This window comes from Lithobates pipiens, unplaced genomic scaffold (assembly GCF_037356315.1).
Source record: "Lithobates pipiens isolate NorthernLeopardFrog02 unplaced genomic scaffold, aLitPip1_a1.2 Scaffold_8, whole genome shotgun sequence".
NCBI classification, from domain to species: domain Eukaryota; kingdom Metazoa; phylum Chordata; class Amphibia; order Anura; family Ranidae; genus Lithobates; species Lithobates pipiens.
In genome coordinates, this window is record NW_027507903.1 from 476,087,465 (window position 1) to 476,106,234 (window position 18,770).

The 18,770-nt window shown below is 42.9% G+C and overlaps 1 protein-coding gene across 5 annotated transcripts in view; it reads right to left on the minus strand.

Annotated features, from left to right (window-relative positions):
- The window catches only part of SOX5 (SRY-box transcription factor 5), a 282,904-nt gene that overhangs the window by 122,135 nt on the left and 141,999 nt on the right, over positions 1-18,770 (minus strand). For all 5 annotated transcript variants that reach the window (XM_077468726.1, XM_077468727.1, XM_077468729.1 and 2 more), the window contains one exon: positions 17,923-18,009. In XM_077468726.1, coding sequence (XP_077324852.1) covers positions 17,923-18,009 — 87 coding nt within the window. The remainder of the gene's footprint in view (positions 1-17,922; positions 18,010-18,770) is intronic.

The window sequence follows — 18,770 nt, forward strand, 5'->3', positions numbered from 1 at the left end:
TCCTACCAGTACCAACACCACTCCTAATACTACTGTGAATACTATTACTACTACCAGTACTACCATTATGATTACTATTACTACGAATGGTACTACTACTACCACCACCACTAATACTATTACTACTAACACCATTGGTAATAGCACTATTACCACCACAATTAACACCACTATTATCATTACTATAGTACTACCACCATCATTACTAATACTATTACCAATAAAATCATTGTTAATAGCACTACTAGTACTACCACCACCATCATTACTAATACTATTAACAATAAAACCATTATTGATAGCACTACTAGTACTACCACCACCACCATCATTACTAATATTACCACTAAAACCATTGTTAATAGCACTACTAGTACTACCATCATTAATAATATTACCACTAAAACCAATTGTTACTAGCACTACTAGTACTACCATCATCATCATTACTATTACCACTACAACCATTGTTAATAGCACTACTAGTACTATCATCAATGTCATTACTAATTTTAATACAACTACTGCTACCACTAATACCAGTATTACTACGGATACTATTTTGAATATTACTACTAGTGCAAAGGAAATTCCTGGGTACTTTTAATAACTAAACACAGTTTATAAAAATATAAACAAAAACCAATTACTTTGCATGCCTGCTGCACCTTTTTGATACATATGTTAATGCTTTTAATAGCTTGTACCAAACACTTACATAGAAATAGCATAGATTTTTTTAATTAAATTTTTTTGTTTGTTTACATTAATTTACTCTGAGTTTTATTTTTTATTTTTTTAACCAGGTCTAAAATTTTATGGAACACCCAAAAATGATATATTAGTGATGTATCATCAGGTTAATATACAACTGGCTGCAGTATTGCCCATCACCAGTGTTTACAATATGTTATGATACTGAGTGATAACTCAATATACAATATCTCCTATATATTTCTGGATGACTTTCTTCATCCGTCACGCTTTATATTTGCAATTGTTCATTTGTGTCTGTAAACTCGAAATCACAAAACAACTTAGAACTTAGAAAGATATAAACAATGCTCAAAGCATGTAAAACATTCATTTTTCACAGTCTCTCCCCACTAGGTGTCAGCACTCAACTGAGGACCTTTTATTTCAGCATCAAGCAGGAAGATGAAATACATCTAAATGCATAAAGACACACACACCTGTATATACCTAGGGGAATAAATCAGGACTATATCACAAAATTACTACAAGACAACAAAATCATATTTTTCTCCATTTGTAAAAATGCATTATATTACACACACAATATAATAATTTTCCATATTCCAATCTGGTGTAATAATCTACAGTTGCCATTAAGGATTAACACAGAAGACACATTTTCCTTTTTCCAGAAGTTTCACAAAACAGTTTTGCTGTCTTTTACAAAACCAGAGGAGCAAGTGACAAGAAACGACACTGACACGGGTGACGTTTGTTACACAATCTTTAGTGCCAATAACATCCCGCACAGTATCCATGTATGAAAGTCACTTTTTCCACCGTACTCCCAGACACCCTCCGCTCTTGTCTGCCGTACAACAAATTCCTACTTTCTACGCTGAAACATTCAAGGTACAACAGCGGGATTCTTTACTCAGAGCAGAAAAAGAAGGAAATTTGTCCCAAAAATGTTCTGTAGTCTACAAATGGATTAAACAGACTTCTAAGGCTGTGTTTAGTCATTAGGAAAAACAAGCCCAGTAAAGGCAAAAAAAAAATATTAAAATATTTTACATTTTTTTTACTTTCATAAACATTTTCCCGCATTACAAAAACAATTAACTTTGGCTTCTGAGCTGCTTCACAATTTCCACTCACATTCAGTATACAAAGTCCGGGCAAGTTTAGTTACCACACAAAATAACTCGTTTTGGAAGAGCAACAACATATCTGAAAGGACAGTTCTGAGCAAAACCACCAAACTGGCGTTCTAGTGGAGGTTGGCTGATGGGAATATATTCTGGGGGAAATCTCACCATTATGGGAGGGGCACAGACACAAAATACTGCAGGGAAATGTCATTACTGTGGGAGGGGCACAGACACAAACTACTACAGGAAAACACATTATGGGAGGGGCAGAGACACAAACTACTACAGGAATCCTCATTATGGGAGGGGCAGAGAGACAAACTACTACAGGAAACCTCATTATGGGAGGGGCAGAGAGACAAACTACTACAGGAAACCTCATTATGGGAGGGGCAGAGAGACAAACTACTACAGGAAACCACATTATGGGAGGGGCAGAGACACAAAATACTGCAGGGAAATGTCATTACTGTGGGAGGGGCACAGACACAAACTACTACAGGAAACCACATTATGGGAGGGGCAGAGACACAAAATACTGCAGGGAAATGTCATTACTGTGGGAGGGGCACAGACACAAACTACCGTACTACAGGAAACCACATTATGGGAGGGGCAGAGAGACAAACTACTACAGGAAAACACATTATGGGAGGGGCACAGACACAAACTACTACAGGAAACCTCATTATGGGAGGGGCAGAGACACAAACTACTACAGGAAACCTCATTATGGGAGGGGCAGAGAGACAAGCTACTGCAGGGAAATATCATTATTGTGGGAGGGGCAGAGAGAAACTACTGCAGGAAATCTCATTGGGGGAGGAGCAGAGACAAACTCACTACTGTAGTCAAGAAAACAACCTTTTTTTTATTATTATTTAACCTAGGAGTGTTTATGAATTAAAATCAATATTTTTAATTACCAAAAACTTAAAAACTGCCCAGTTGGAAACCTGAAGTAAAACAAGAAGGGCAAAAAAAACTGATTTACTCACTCCTGGCTTTCAGATCAAAGCGTTTTCACTCGATGAAGCCAAGGCAATATGAAACTGCTAATATTCTCATTTAAAGCTAAACTAAAATCTCTCAATCAACATTAACAATTTTGAACACTGTCTGCATTAGTAAATAGATAAGAAGATATAATCTATTTACTTGTTTGAAACCTTTTTTTTTTTTTTCACATTTCTTCAGTTGCTTCCTGATTTCTTGCCTAGGCCAAAATGATGTCCTACATCACAGTCCTGAGTCTTCATGGGCTTTTTTTCCTTCTTTCCTCTGGATGGAAGGAAGGAAGGAAGGAAGGAAGGAAGGAAGGAAGGAAGGAAGGAAGGAAGGAGGGGCTTTCTCACCAAGCAAACCCTCTTGCATACATGCCTGAACTAAGGGCAGATGGATCCCAGAAAGTAAATGCTACATATATAATTTGCCCTTACTTAAGAGGACCATTGCTAGAAATGGTAGGGTGGCGTTCAAGGTGATTTTCCAACAAAATAAAGCATGGAGACATGGAAAGGTGGGTGAGCTTGCTTCTATGAATATTAAACATGAATGAAATGGGGTGGTGGTGGTGCTCAGATACAGTTCAGTATTTAACTGAAAATATAATTTTCCAAGGAAAAAAAAAAAGCCTGGTCTTTGGAAGGAGACATTTCAGTATCCAAACATATCTGTGAAAACATGACGGTGATGGGACTTCAGGAGGAAAGCTGCAGTGATTGCTCACCCGCTTACTGAACAGAGGTACTACTATTAAAACCCATCATGAAAACAAAAATACATTTTAAAACGTTTATTTCATTCCACTGCGGCTGTGAAAGGGCCGTCCACAGCGCTGCTACTGTTTCCATTCACTGTTAACCACCAAAGACGGAGGCGATCTCCCCGCAGATGAAGTACAGGCCTGTTGATCAGAATAACTTTTATAGAATACCCAATATACAGAACTTTTATAGGATCTTTTTAGCTACATTTACAGCTCAAAAAAAATAATAATTCACTCTGTTCAATGTGCAACTAAGACTGACCACTTTTACTGTAAGCCATCACATGTTCCAGAACTGTCTGGGGATGGGCAAAGCCGCCACCGACAACCAAACAGCGATTAGGTCGGCTTGTCTGAAATGTAGCCACCAAGTACATTTTGCATGCAAATTCCATCTCAAAATCAAATGAGTTTTTCCAGTTTGGAGCAGCGAGTCCAATCCTCTGTACTGCAGCACCCCACAAAATGCTGACATTCAAAACAGCAGACTTTAGAAGTTCCCTCAGTCTATTTACTAGTCAAACTTCAAATATTAAAGTAGATATAAACCCAATCACTGAAATCTCACTGAAGCATAATGTGTTTAGTTCAATTTTTTTTTTTCGTTTTTCAGTCTTTTTAAAATATTTATCATTAAAATAATCCCTGATGATCCTGCCATGAAGGTTCTTATTCAGGCATTATTGGGTGATGACATTATGTCCTTGTCTGCCAATACTGTTACATTGCCACCCTGCCACATGCTCATGCCGACACAAATTGTACAGACATGGTCCACCATTATTACCATCGGAAACCAGGAAGCTGGTCCAATGCAATAATGTGAAGCAATAGCTGGACCTAGTGCATATCAACATGAAGTGGCAGAAAAGGCCAACAGGAGACCAGCAGCAAGGAGATGAGTTTAAAAAAAAAAAAAAAAAAAAAAAAAAGAGATAAAGCATTGGACATGTAAAAAATAAAAAGAATGTGAGTTCCACAGAATATTAGAGTCCATTGCAACAGTATAAAGCCACCATGTTTTGGGGGCTCAAAGCTCCCTCTTCATCAGGGTTTAAAATGCCATCACTAAGAGTAAAGCTGGACAGAAATTTCTGGCCAAATGTGAGTACACACCAGTCAGCCACAACATTATGGCCACCTACCTAATACTGAATAGGTCCTCCTTTAGTCGCCAAAACAGCCCTGACCCGTCAAGGTATGGACTCCACATGGGAAGAACCCAAGGTTTCCCAAAGCACCACACATGCCGCCATTGGCTTGCTTTCTTTCCATAGTGCATCTTTGTCTCATCTCTTCCCCTGGTTAGCAACGTACCTGCACTCATCCATTCACATGACGTAAAATAAAATGCGATTCGTCAGACCAGGTCATCCTCTTCCATTTCTCCATGGTCCAGTTCCGATACTCATATGCCCATTGTAGGCACTTTTGGCTGTGAGCACGGGTCAGCATGGACACCCTGACCGGTCTGTGACCACATAGCCCCATACACAACAAAACTGCAATGCACCGTGTGTTTTGACACCTTTCTATCAGAACCAGCACTAACCTTTTTCAGTAATTTGAGCTACAGTAGCTCTTCTATTGGATCTGACTACACAGTCCAGCATTCGCTTCCCATGTGTATCAATGGGCCTTGGACCACTTATGGAAGGTCCTGATCACTGCAGACTAGGAACATCCCACAAGAGTTGCAGTTTTGGAATTGCTCTGACCCAGTCGTCAAGCCTTTACAATTTGGCACATGTCAATGTCACTCAAATCCTTGGGCTTGCCCATTTTTTCTGCTTTCATCACATGAACTTCATAGGCAACATGTTCACTTGGTGCCCAATATATCCCACCCACTTTCAGATGCCATTGTAATGAAATGTTCACTGCTATACATTATACCCATCATTCTTATGACTGGTCTCTGTAAATGTCTTTCCATTTCAGATCTGTGGACAGTTTTATCTTAAACTACTGCTGACATTTTAAGCCCTGATAAAGGTGGAGTTTTGAGCCCCTGAAACACGTTGGTATTATTTTATTGTCATGAACAATAGAAAACTCACGGATAATTATTTTTTTTAGGGTATACATCTACTGTAAAATTAGCAGGGTCGATTCAAAGTCCCTCCAGGACTTCTTGTGTTGCCCCTTTTCTCCAGAACTTTCTTTCACTCGCAGTCAGTCATCAAACCTTCCAGATTCCAGTGTATGTGTGGATAATAAATGGATCAAAAACTGCAGCTAAGCCGAATGACCCTTTAATCCTCTTCCAGAAAATCCTAGTTCACACCTTCGTGTTTTTTGCAGAAACGCACTACTGTTCATTCATAGTTTCCTATGGAACACATTCACCATCTATGCTTTTTTTTTTTTTTTCAGCTGCTGCATTTTAGGAAAGGGTCAGGGACTTTTTTTTTAAAACGCAATTTCGTCAAAAACTTGAATTTCTGTTTCAATAGACTTCAATGGAGAAGCTGCAGAAGAGCACGTAATGCTTTTTTGCCATGTTTTAGGTTTTTTAATCTGCCTAAAAACAAATTGGTAAAAAAAACAAAAGCACTGCAGAAACGGATCAAAAGCGAACTGCATAGGTGTAAACCAGGCCTAACTTGTTCAAAAATGATAATCTAATTTATTGGAATGCATCTTGTTGCTATACACCGTACCATCTAAAACCCATGAGGGTTCCGTTACATCATGGGGGAACAGGATGAGTATCCTGACATTCAACATGGACCCAGAAAAGGACCAGTGATGTGCCTGCAGAAAGTGACATTTAGGACACACAAAGAAGTGCCAGTCCGATCATCAGTAATGCACAAGGGGATTCCCCGAGCTGCATATAATGTAATGCTACATATGGGAGCAGGCATGGCATCGTTTAGGGTGTTGGGTACCAGATACAGCTTTATATTCGTTTCTCAGACATGTTAAAGTAAACCTGTCCCGACAGAAATGTGCCTGCTTCTACTGCCTACTTCTAACAGAATTCCTTCAATGTCATGTTTATCCTTTGCTTCACAGCCATTGATGTGAATGGAATATTCAGCCACTGAAGCCATCCTGACCTGTGTACTTGCTCCTAGAAATTAAGCCAGGGACGACAACACCACCCAGATCCCTAGCAGCCTCTGAAGTGGTTACAATTGGCAACAGCTTTATTTCCATTAATTATAAATCCACGCAGTAATTTTAGTAACAGATAGGTATCCACCAGGCCAGAGTTCTTCTTTAATCACATTTTTCTGGGCTCTTGTCAGCGGGGCCCATGAGCGCCCAGGAAAAGTTTACATGTCGGGCCTTCAGGGGAGTCGGCGATGTGTGTTTTGCGCGGTGCATCTGACGGTTAAACCTTTTACGCGGCGATGCGGTCAGCGGCCCGGTGTTTATTGCTTAAAAGCCTGTGTGAATAATTACAGCCCATTGTGTGTAATTGTGTTAAAATGGAAAAAATGTGCCCAGGAGATGGAGGGACACGGCGGACGGTGAGATATATTGAATTGAGATTTCTTGGAATACATTGACCGATTGACTCTGGCTCCTCTAATTATGGGGCAGTTTTTTCCTCGCTCACGTTCGGCGTGCAGGGGTCAAACACATTAATGTAACTCAGACCGAGGACCCCGCGCCCGCGCCGTATTAACGTTGTACAAATATTGAAATGTATAAAATGAATCCTGAAATTAGTCCGCGACGTTAAATATATTATTAGTCGCCGCTCCGTAACTTTGGAACAATGTCAGGCGAGGAGAGGGGAATAGCTGCCATGTTTGCTCGTATGAAATTCAAGTGGAATCCTAACTAAATGACGTTTAGTCTGCTCTGGACACTGCGGATCAGAAACAATTGCCATGCTTTAATCTGATTTGATCATACAACATTATAGAGAAGATCATTTTCCATCCTGTTTTCTCAATGCTGCTGATCTCCTGCAGCCGCATTGCAGCCATTTCGTGTATACACGCACTTTAGTGATGGCTGCATGGCACCATGTAAAGTTCAAGCTGCACATTTTATTATTCCTCAAATCACAAAGTGCTTTTTTGACACCAGGCAAGCAAAATGAAAGAGCAAGGTTACTCAGATCTATCCTATAACAAGCTGATACGTCTCCCTCTTGAACTCACAATATGGGTTTAGTCTTAGCTTGTAGTCATACTTCTGACTAAGCCATATTAAGGGTGAAACGCGTCAGTAATAGCAATGCTGAACAGGTGAAGGATAAGTGACCCTGCTTGTTCTTTAGTTTGCTTGCCTGGTGTCAATAAGGAATATTGCAGCTGAAAGAAAAAATAAAAAAATAAAAAAATAAAACGGGGTTCAGCTTGAACTTTGCATGGTGTGAAGGGAGACGGCAGATCCTAAAATGTGGAGTCACTGCATGGAATCCACGTGGAGTGGTGCCACGTATAAACGTTTGGCATTTCTCACAGAGGATTGCACACTGGGGACAACAGTGGACCATGCCTGTATAAAATGCGTGAACACCGATAGTCCTCTCTGGAAGCCCATGTGATGGTGGACAACTCGCGAGCAAAAAAAAAAAAAAAACAGTAACATTATCCTCTATAATCCGCATATTAACCCCGCAAGAAACATAGGTTTAAATTCAAGGGACGATCCATCGCTGAAAGGATTAGCATTCCCATAATCCATCACTGCCCTCCATAACTCGCTTTTCCATCGTCCTTTTTTTCAGATAAACAGCAAATTTCCTTTCTGTCTGTGTCCCTAAAATGACAATTGCCACCATCACTGGGTGAAGCCTTGATAATGATAGCGGAGTGGATGGACAGAGGACCCACTTGTCCACTTTGAGGCTGGGCATGTGATTTGTGCAAGTGAAATTGTGATATAGCAATTTGTGATCATTCACTGCACACAGGGGATCTCAATGGCTGCACACAGGGAGCAACGAATCTCAATGGCTGCACACAGGGGATCTCAATGGCTGCACACAGGGAGCAACGAATCTCAATGGCTGCACACAGCGAACAACGAATCTCAATGGCTGCACACAGGGAGCAACAAATCTCAATGGCTGCACACAGGGAGCAACAAATCTCAATGGCTGCACACAGGGGATCTCAATGGCTGCACACAGGGAGCAACGAATCTCAATGGCTGCACACAGCGAACAACAAATCTCAATGGCTGCACACAGGGAGCAACAAATCTCAATGGCTGCACACAGGGGATCTCAATGGCTGCACACAGGGAGCAACGAATCTCAATGGCTGCACACAGCGAACAACAAATCTCAATGGCTGCACACAGGGAGCAACAAATCTCAATGGCTGCACACAGGGGATCTCAATGGCTGCACACAGGGAGGAACGAATCTCAATGGCTGCACACAGCGAACAACGAATCTCAATGGCTGCACACAGGGAGCAACAAATCTCAATGGCTGCACACAGGGAACACCGAATCTCAATGGCTGCACACAGGGAACACCGAATCTCAATGGCTGCACACAGCGAACACCGAATCTCAATGGCTGCACACAGCGAACACCGAATCTCAATGGCTGCACACAGCGAACACCGAATCTCAATGGCTGCACACAGCGAACACCGAATCTCAATGGCTGCACACAGCGAACACCGAATCTCAATGGCTGCACACAGCAAACACCGAATCTCAATGGCTGCACACAGCAAACACCGAATCTCAATGGCTGCACACAGCAAACACCGAATCTCAATGGCTGCACACAGCGAACACCGAATCTCAATGGCTGCACACAGCGAACACCGAATCTCAATGGCTGCACACAGCGAACACCGAATCTCAATGGCTGCACACAGCAAACACCAAATCTCAATGGCTGCACACAGCAAACACCGAATCTCAACGGCTGCACACAGCAAACACCGAATCTCAACGGCTGCACACAGCGAACACCGAATCTCAACGGCTGCACACAGCGAACACCGAATCTCAACGGCTGCACACAGCGAACACCGAATCTCAACGGCTGCACACAGCGAACACCGAATCTCAACGGCTGCACACAGCGAACACCGAATCTCAACGGCTGCACACAGCGAACACCGAATCTCAACGGCTGCACACAGCGAACACGGAATCTCAACGGCTGCACACAGCGAACACGGAATCTCAATGGCTGCACACAGCGAACACGGAATCTCAATGGCTGCACACAGCGAACACGGAATCTCAATGGCTGCACACAGCGAACACGGAATCTCAATGGCTGCACACAGCGAACATGGAATCTCAATGGCTGCACACAGCGAACACGGAATCTCAATGGCTGCACACAGGGATCACGGAATCTCAATGGCTGCACACAGGGAACACAGAATCTCAATGGCTGCACACAGGGATCACGGAATCTCAATGGCTGCACACAGGGAACAACAAATCTCAATGGTTGCACACAGGGAACAACGAATCTCAATGGTTGCACACAGGGAACAACGAATCTCAATGGCTGCACACAGGGAACAACGAATCTCAATGGCTGCACACAGCGAACAACAAATCTCAATGGCTGCACACAGGGAACAACAAATCTCAATGGCTGCACACAGCGAACAATGAAACTCAATCTCTGCATACAGGGGATAATGAATCACAAATACTACACATAGGGAACAAGGAATCTCAATTTCTATGCATAGGGAAAAATGAAACATAGCAGGATGATTAATGGGTGACTGAAGTCAGCACAACTTCAATTTGCTCACTAAACTAAGTAAAAAAAAAAAAAAATCCTCTGCAAAGTTAAATTCCTCCTCCCAAATTATGGTTGCAGCCTTCATGCACCTCCCCCACCCATTGCCAATGCCTAAGACATGTTATAATAGAGGCTGAAAACACTTGGTGTTTCTTTTTCCGTCTCTTAATTTCCACAAACACAAGTCCATTTTGCAGGGGATGACAACAAATGAGGGGCAGTGTGGTGTTGGAATAGGTTTAGCAACTTCTTTGTGACTGTACAGGCTAAATGTAGATTTTGTACTCTCTAGAGTTCCTCTTTAAAGAGTAGCATCCTATTTACAATATTTATGGATGAGCCGCCATGTACAGCGCACTTCTCACACACGGCAGAATTGATGGATCATAAATAACACTGATAAGCAGAGGAAAGCAGGTAATCAATACGTGTGATTAATATCAAAGCCTGTCAGGAGATTCCAAGGCTGTATATTCCGATGGTCCCCAGCAACAGAGATTAATACCGAAAATAATGTCCTGAAGAAGATTGTTGTGTCCAATTGGTTCTGACACAAATCACTTCTCCAACCATGTGACCCGTACAGAACCACCAACTAGGACAGGGTACAGGGGGAAACCATTGCTAGAAATGCTGGTTTCTAAATCAGTGACACAAAATGATTCTGATCAGGGGAGTCAGGGAGAATTTGCAGGTCCTGTTCTGCATGCTTGGCTTAGGCTAGCGATGCAAAGTATCAGCGTCAGAGGGACGGTAAGCCCCCTTTTACACTGAATGCAGCTTTGAAATAATGCAGCTTCACTTGAAATCCCACTTAAATCCGCAGGTCACTGCGACTTGGATGACATCTGTGAAACTTCATGCACAGATTTCTATGTAAGTCGCACCTGAAATCGCCAAAAATAGCGCAGGAACTTTTTTCTAATCTGTGCGGAACCGCAAAGTCGGTGTTGCACCGATTTGAACAGTTTCATTTCTGACAACAGGGTGCGACTTGTCATCTGTTTAGGACCTGTCAAAATCGGTGTGAATGGCAACTAAGTGCCAGGCAAGTAGTATTTTCAAAAGTAGAAGTTAGCAATGACAAATTCATATTTCTTTAGGGAAAAGGTTATAAGGCTCCATTCACACTTATGTGACTTGGGCTGCATGAGAGTCACATGACATGTATTTCAATAGAAGCTGCACAAATCTATGTGTGTTAACGTTGTAGAGACTTTAAATAGGTTTCTGCACTAATTTGATGCGACTTGAGTGCCATAGACTGCCACGTTAACTCATGAAAGCCGCATCTTAATGTTAACAATGTAACAGTTTTGCAATAGTCAACAGCCAACGTCGCATCCAAATTGCACCCATTTAAAGTTGCATCTAAGTCGCAATGGAAATTGCATAGCATTTGAGTCGCACAAGTATGACTGGAGCCTTAGGCGACGTTCACAATGGCATTAAAAGCAGGCGTTTGAGAGGTGTTAAAACTGCCCCTCAAATACCTTTGATAATGATACAATGGACAGCATATAGTGCTGTTCACACTATAAAAAAAATATGAAGCGTTAGCGTTGTGTTAAAACTGAATCTTCGCGTCGAGTCCGGAAGAGTTTGAAGCCTTTCAGCGTCTCCCATTCAAGTCTATGGCAACGCTTCCCAAACGCTCTGACAGGCAGTTGCGGGGCATTAAGATTATCTCATTTCCTGTAATGGAATAGGAGTTTGTTTTAACACAAGTTAACGCTCATGGAACGCTTCTAAACTGCCCATAGAGTGTTTGGGGAATGGTTTTCCTCATTAACGCTATTAATACACCAGTCTAACGCCCATACCAAAGCTCATTAAGCCAGTCTAACGCCCATACTAACGCTATAGGAGCATTTGTTAAGCATTAGAAATGTAGTCAAGTGTGAACAAGCCTTTAATGCTGTAATAATAATTAGAACCATTGTCACATTATCTATATATGATACACATGGACAGATAGTACTCAAAATAACAACAACTTACAATGCCATCCACAACTCTACCCCGAGCGTCATCATCAACCTCATCTCCAAATTCCATCCCCTCTCTGCTACTCCCAAAAACCTTCTGCTCTCTATACCCCTGGTCACCTCCAGGGCTTCTCCAGGGCCTCCCCCATCCTCTGCCACTCCCTACCCCAATCTGTCCATCTTCATTCTATTAAACTGCTGTAAACCCATCTCCTCAGGGTAGCCTAACCCACCACTACATAAGAAGTGAACTTTTACTTTGCCCATCATCTTATCCCTCCACAGATTGGCTCGGTCCATTTTATTTATAAATCTTTGGTAATTCACAATTCGTTTGCACCCTTCCATTTGCCTTTTAGATTGTAAGCTCTCACGAGCAGGATCCCCCTGCTATATGAACTACTGGTGCTAGATATATAGATTTTATCTGCCACGTTAATCGATTTGAATAGAGATTGTTTAATATAAAGTGGAGTCGTGTTTCTTCTCCATCAGTCTGTTTGTAGGACAGTCTGGTGGCTGGGTAAGGGATATATGGCAGTCTCATCCAATCAGTGCAGCGTCCCCGTCCATAGAGCAGCCCCTACAGAGCAATATCTTGTAGCGGTCCGCTGACACAGGTGACAGTAATCCAGGGACACGGTAAGCGTGAACCAGCCGAGCACTCGCCGGAGATGTTGAATTGTTTGCCTAACTGGAAACAGCTGCCGCGCGGATTCAACGTTCACCAAGCGAGGTCACGGAAGGCCGGCGAGCTGCGTCGGTGACGAACAATTATAATTTAAAAAAACGCCATGGCCGGTAGGTGTAGCCTCGCCTGCTGGGATTTGCACGTCGAGCAAGCCAAATTCAGTAAGCGCCCGAGCACGCCGACAGCGGCGAGAGCCACAAAGGCGTCCTGTGTGTGTTTCTCGTGAATAAATCGGCTCGCTGTGCCGCAGACGATGACGCTTTTATTTCACAAATTAAGAGTTTCTGGCTTTCTACAATCACAGAGAATTTCTATTGTCTGGGGGATTAATTATATACGATGCAGCCGGGCGTAACACGCAAAATGTATTAATTCAGTGGGCTCTGCAAATGTTTACGTCCACAACTATTAAACTCTCCAAACAAAAAAAAAAAAAAAAAGTATAAAATCTCTCGCACATTCTCCCTTTGAAAAACAGCGCAATTTTACCCTCAGATATTCACTTTTAAAAAGTCCCAAAATGATACCAAACTGACACTCCCAACGCTGCTACACAGCTGCCAACATTTCCACAACAGTTACTCCTTATGCTCGTGTTAGGTACAGGTCAGTTTTTGGGGGGCAATCAGTGTAGCCCCTGTACCTTCAAATCCCAGACAGGGCCAAACCACCCAAAAGTGAAGTTTTATATCGAGCCCCACCTAAGTTTCTGACTCTACTTTTGGGTGTTCCTGCTTCTCCTGTTACATTCTCTATAATATAGAATAAAAGACAGCCGGGGTGGTGGGAACCATAATGGGTACAGCAGGTGTACAGGCCGGGGAACTCAGTGCAGGGATGGTGGGAACCCCTTATAATGGGCACCGCAGGTGTACAGGCTGGGGAAATCAGTGCAGGGATGGTGGAAACCTCTTATAATTCGCACAGCATGTGTAAAGTCTGGGGAACTCCATGCAGGGGTGGTGAGAGCTCCTTATAATGGGCACAGCGAGTACACAGACCCTGGAATTCAGGGATAGTGGGTCCATACATACTGAGCAATGCACCAGTGTAATAACTCCAGGTATTTACTACCTCTCAGAGATCAGAGTACTCCCCCTTACATAACCTTCATCTGCTTTTTCACTTCACTTCAGAAGAAGCCAAGAAGAGGGTCAACATCTACTTCCAGGATTGAGATGCCAGACCCAGAGATGACACAACCATGTAAAATGTTGGTGTCTATACAGTTAGTGGCTCTGTTCACAAATGTCTGACACAGATCAGCCCCTGTCACAGCCTCTCAAAGTGACAATATTGTAGTCTCACCACTGGGGGAGGAGGAGACGGAGGAAATACTTTCACTTGCAGCAGACTGATGACAAAATCTCAGCCAAAGTAAAGTCACTGACTGGAGATCAAGAACAGCTTTTAATGAGAGTCTGAAAAATGATACCGTTGCTGTATATTGTGACATGTAATTCATGCAGACCTGTAAAGTTACGGACAGGTCCACAGAGAGACACAGAAGAAGCTGAAGTGGACACTCTTCCACCATTAAGTACAGATGTGTGACTGACATGAATGAGCCATTGTAGGAGGGAGGGGGTGTCACAGCCAGCACAGTTGTCACCCCTGCAGGGGGTCGAACACCCTTGCACTAGTGAGCCGTAGTGTAAACCAGCGGCATGCACTCACACTTGTGGGAGGCGAGGGGAGAACTTTCCTTACACAGGCTCCTCAGCATTGTTCCTGCTCACCCAGATCTGACAAGGCCTTGGTGCGCCAAGCCGAGCGGAATAAATCGCAGGAAGGCTAATTTGTCTGGAAGGGCTGATAACTTCACAAATGCAGAACGAGTTAATCTATTTATCGCCAATTAGATGATGGACTAATCCCCTTAATAAAACCCCCGCCCAGGTGAAATCACAGCCATCCGATACCATTTACTTCTTCATTATCTAAAAATAAATGCCGGGTTATATCCTGTCTGTCCGCACACCTAAACTCTGCACATTCTGCAACATCTGCATCCAACCAACACGACTGGACTGGGAAAGCAAAGATAGAAATGCTGTTGAAAAGAAAACACAAAAGAACTTGCATAGTTTTGGGTGATGTGTATTTTCAGTTTATATTCTGATTAGGAGATGCAGAGGGAAAGTTGCAATTCATAAATACGCGGCAGCAGAGCAAACATTTCTAATGGCTGATGTGGGAGGGTTTACTGCTGGATGAATGCAACTGCAGTGTGTGTAATGGCTAGTCTGCAACCTTGGTATGATTTACAGTGCATTACTGGGCTGCAGAAGGAGAACCTTCATGGTGGGATACAGACATTCTACACACTTGTCCTGCACTGCTGGGGGTCCTGGGCTTAGTTCTAAGTGTTTACTTTTTTAGCAGGATATCAGTCTCCCGTACAAACAATTCATTAAACATGGGACTATGGGAGGGGGGTGATTAGAGTGTAAACTCCTTTGGTGCAGAGACAGATATGACTGGCCCAGTGTTCTCTGTGCAGAACTTTGGAATATGTTAAAGTGATAGAAATGTATAATAATAATAATAATGGTAGTACAGTGTGCGACTGTGGGGAAGACTAGAGTGTAAGCTCCTTTGGTGCAGACAGATATGACTGGTTCAGTGTTCTCTGTACAGCACTGTGGAATATGTCACAGCTAAAGAAATTTGTCATAACAACAAGTGTGTAACTGTGGGAAAGAATGTAAGCTCCTCTGGTGCAGACACTAATGTGCCTCGCTTAGTGTTCCCTGTACATCACTGCGGAATATGCCAGAACTACCGGTATATAAATGTATAATAATAATATTGTGTGACTGTAGTGGAGTGGAGTGTAAGCTCCTCTGGTGCAGAGACAGATTCAGTGGCCCAGTGTTCTCTGTACAGCACTACTGAATATGTCAAGGCTATATATCAAATAAATAAGACTATGGATATTTACAGTGTAAGCTCCTCTAACACAGACAGTGCCTGCTCTATATGCCCTAAAGTTTGTTACTGAAATATAAAATAATATAAAAATGCTCGATTCAGTCGATATCCACTCATAAACTAAATATCAGTTTTGGGTGATATGAACAGTTGTGCCATCTTACACCCACTGCGCCCCTCTGGTGTACGGTGCAGCTCCTGTATAGGCATACTCCACACTGGCCACTGTCAGTTCTCTAAGGTTTAAATGTGTTTTTCCGGAAATTCTCAACTTCATCTGAGTGAAATGGAATTACTGGAGTAAAAATTGTGTTTTCGAGTCACTCTAACAAGAAGAAGGGCGAACGTGCCAAGGCAAACAGGCAGGCGAGAATACCTGGCTATGTGCAGGCCTTGCACAGAATGTCTTTGTTAGCAGTGTCGGACAGCTGAGTGTACACAGGCCGTGTTGTCTCACTAAATACAGCTGTGCAGCAGCTGAATCTGCCTTTGTGGGCCAGCGGTGGCACAAACTTCTCATTCTCCAGGCAGTAAATAAGCGCCCTTTGTGACCTGAGAGAACTCATGTCAAATTAATCTACCCCAGAGGGGAGGCCCGAACTGCATCCTGCCTCCTTGCTAACCCCACACAAACAATGGACAGTAATTGCCAGTGTCACGCTAGTCGGCAGGAACAATAAACCAAGCCTTGTTTTCACAGCTTTCTGCCAAAGCTGCACCCCACCTAATATCCGCCCTGTGCTTTGCCACCGTTACAAAACTGTCTGACGAGGGACAAATAAAAGGTGCTCTGTCCGAAAGGTATAACCAGACGCCAGAGAGCGCACCAAAACACCAGGCTCTGGTTACAGCTTTGTGGGGACTACCTAGAAGCAGTTTCAGGACTTCTAAAATTGGAGTCGATTAACCCACTAGGGATCGAACGTTATCCATACACCCCCCCTCCCCTTTTTTGTGTGTACTAAGCGTAAGAACATGCTTTAAAAAGGATATATATTGCATTCTGAGCATTGCTTCTAAAAATACTAGTTCCCTGGTTGCCAAACTGATCCTCTCAGTACATTTCAGTACCAAGTTAATGACCTGAAACAATTATTCAGATATGGATTCTGACGTTGCTCCCACTTTTTTTTTTTTTATATGCTTGTTCCAGGTGTGGGACACAGAAAATACTAAAGTCACAGACTCGTGCAATGGCCAGGCAACTAGCATTTTCTAGATTGAGGTTAACAATGGTTAACAATGGCAGCCTCTATTTTGTTTTCATGTCAGATTTCCTTTAAATCTGCCAAGCGGAAGCACCCCTGAACCCTTCAAAAGGGTTTTCTATCTTCTGAATTTCCCGCTGTCATAATTAGGTACAGCGCAAGTGTATATTGTACTAGGACCCTTGCACAGCACTTGGGCCCCACAGCAAGAGCCATAATGGACCTCTCAGTGATGCCTTTAGGGTTCTCAAGCAGCGGCCCGGCAGTGTTTGCCAGCTGTTGACTGTTTTCTTCAACATGACTGAATAGATCTGAAGAGGACACATCCCTGTTCCTGCTACATATGGGAACTCAGAGTAATTTTCTTCCGTCTGTCTACAAACACTAATCTTAACATTTAGAATCTGAACAGTTCTCCTCGCAAAAAGATATTACAATTCCCTGGAACTGCAGCAGCAAAGTGATAAAACATTTCAAACCTTTAGAAGAACTAGCACAGCATCAAACTAAAAATTGAAACAAGTCCCTCAGTGGAAATCGGCAATTATATAACAGTTGTGGGTGGACTGTTTTCTGTGAAGAGCCGAGAAGAAAACAATAGAGAGGAGAGAGGAAGAAGATGACAATAGACAATGCTCTGCGGAGAGGAAGAGCTGCGGATGAAGTATTGTTCAGCATTGGACTCCACAGGACAATTAGAGGGAAAGTATCTCATGATACCATGTAGCAAGGCCCGGCTTCCTCCTCATTCTTATCTAATGGACGCCAAACTCTTCTTCTCACCTTTTATGTCACCCAGGTTCCCCGATCCCATGGCCAGGAGCTTGTCCTTCCAGTCCTTCGACAAAAGCTTTTCAATGCTGGGCGTTTCTGTAAAAAAGAAGAAGACAAGTGTTAGTGTAAGAGTTCAGTACACAATGAGAATCACAGTGCTAACAAGGGGGGAGCAGAGGATCCCAGTCATCTCACAACGAATCAACCCCAAACCTCAGACTGGTACTACTTCTGGATCCAAATCCCCGCCCCCCACTCCTTCCTCCATTAGGTCTGATCTACAGAAGTAAGGCTAGCAATACATGGTGAGATGTCCTTTGTCCAGCCTTGTAAACCGAATGATTGAATCCGCACTGAATACCTGAATGGTGACGGCATCCAATTGGATGCAACCGCTGTTCAGCCAACAAATGTCCACCTTGTTCTATCAATTTTTTTTCATTGCCTTTTCTCAAGCCAGGTGGTGCTGGCAAGGCCACCCACAGCTTGAATTTTGTTCTATTCAGCAGGAATCTGCCAAAATGTAAACCAGGTATAGCCAGAATAAAGCCAAACTAAACCCTTCTATCCTTCGCAGCCAAGGAAGCTGCCATCTTAGCCTCTGTTTAATCTGCTGTTGCCATGGTGCTGTACATGCTATAACACCAGCTTTTTGCTGGTTTGACAGTGGTTGAGGACACAAGCAAATGTGACAGTTCGCAATCCTGGCACTCCAGCAATGTAACGGTTTTGGGAAGCCGTTACATTAATGGGTTTAGTTCTGCTTTAAATTGACCATTTCGGTTAGTCTTGCTCATCACAGAAAGGCTGTATGTGTGCGCAGGATTTGAAAGCCTAAAAATGGCTTTAATCCAGCT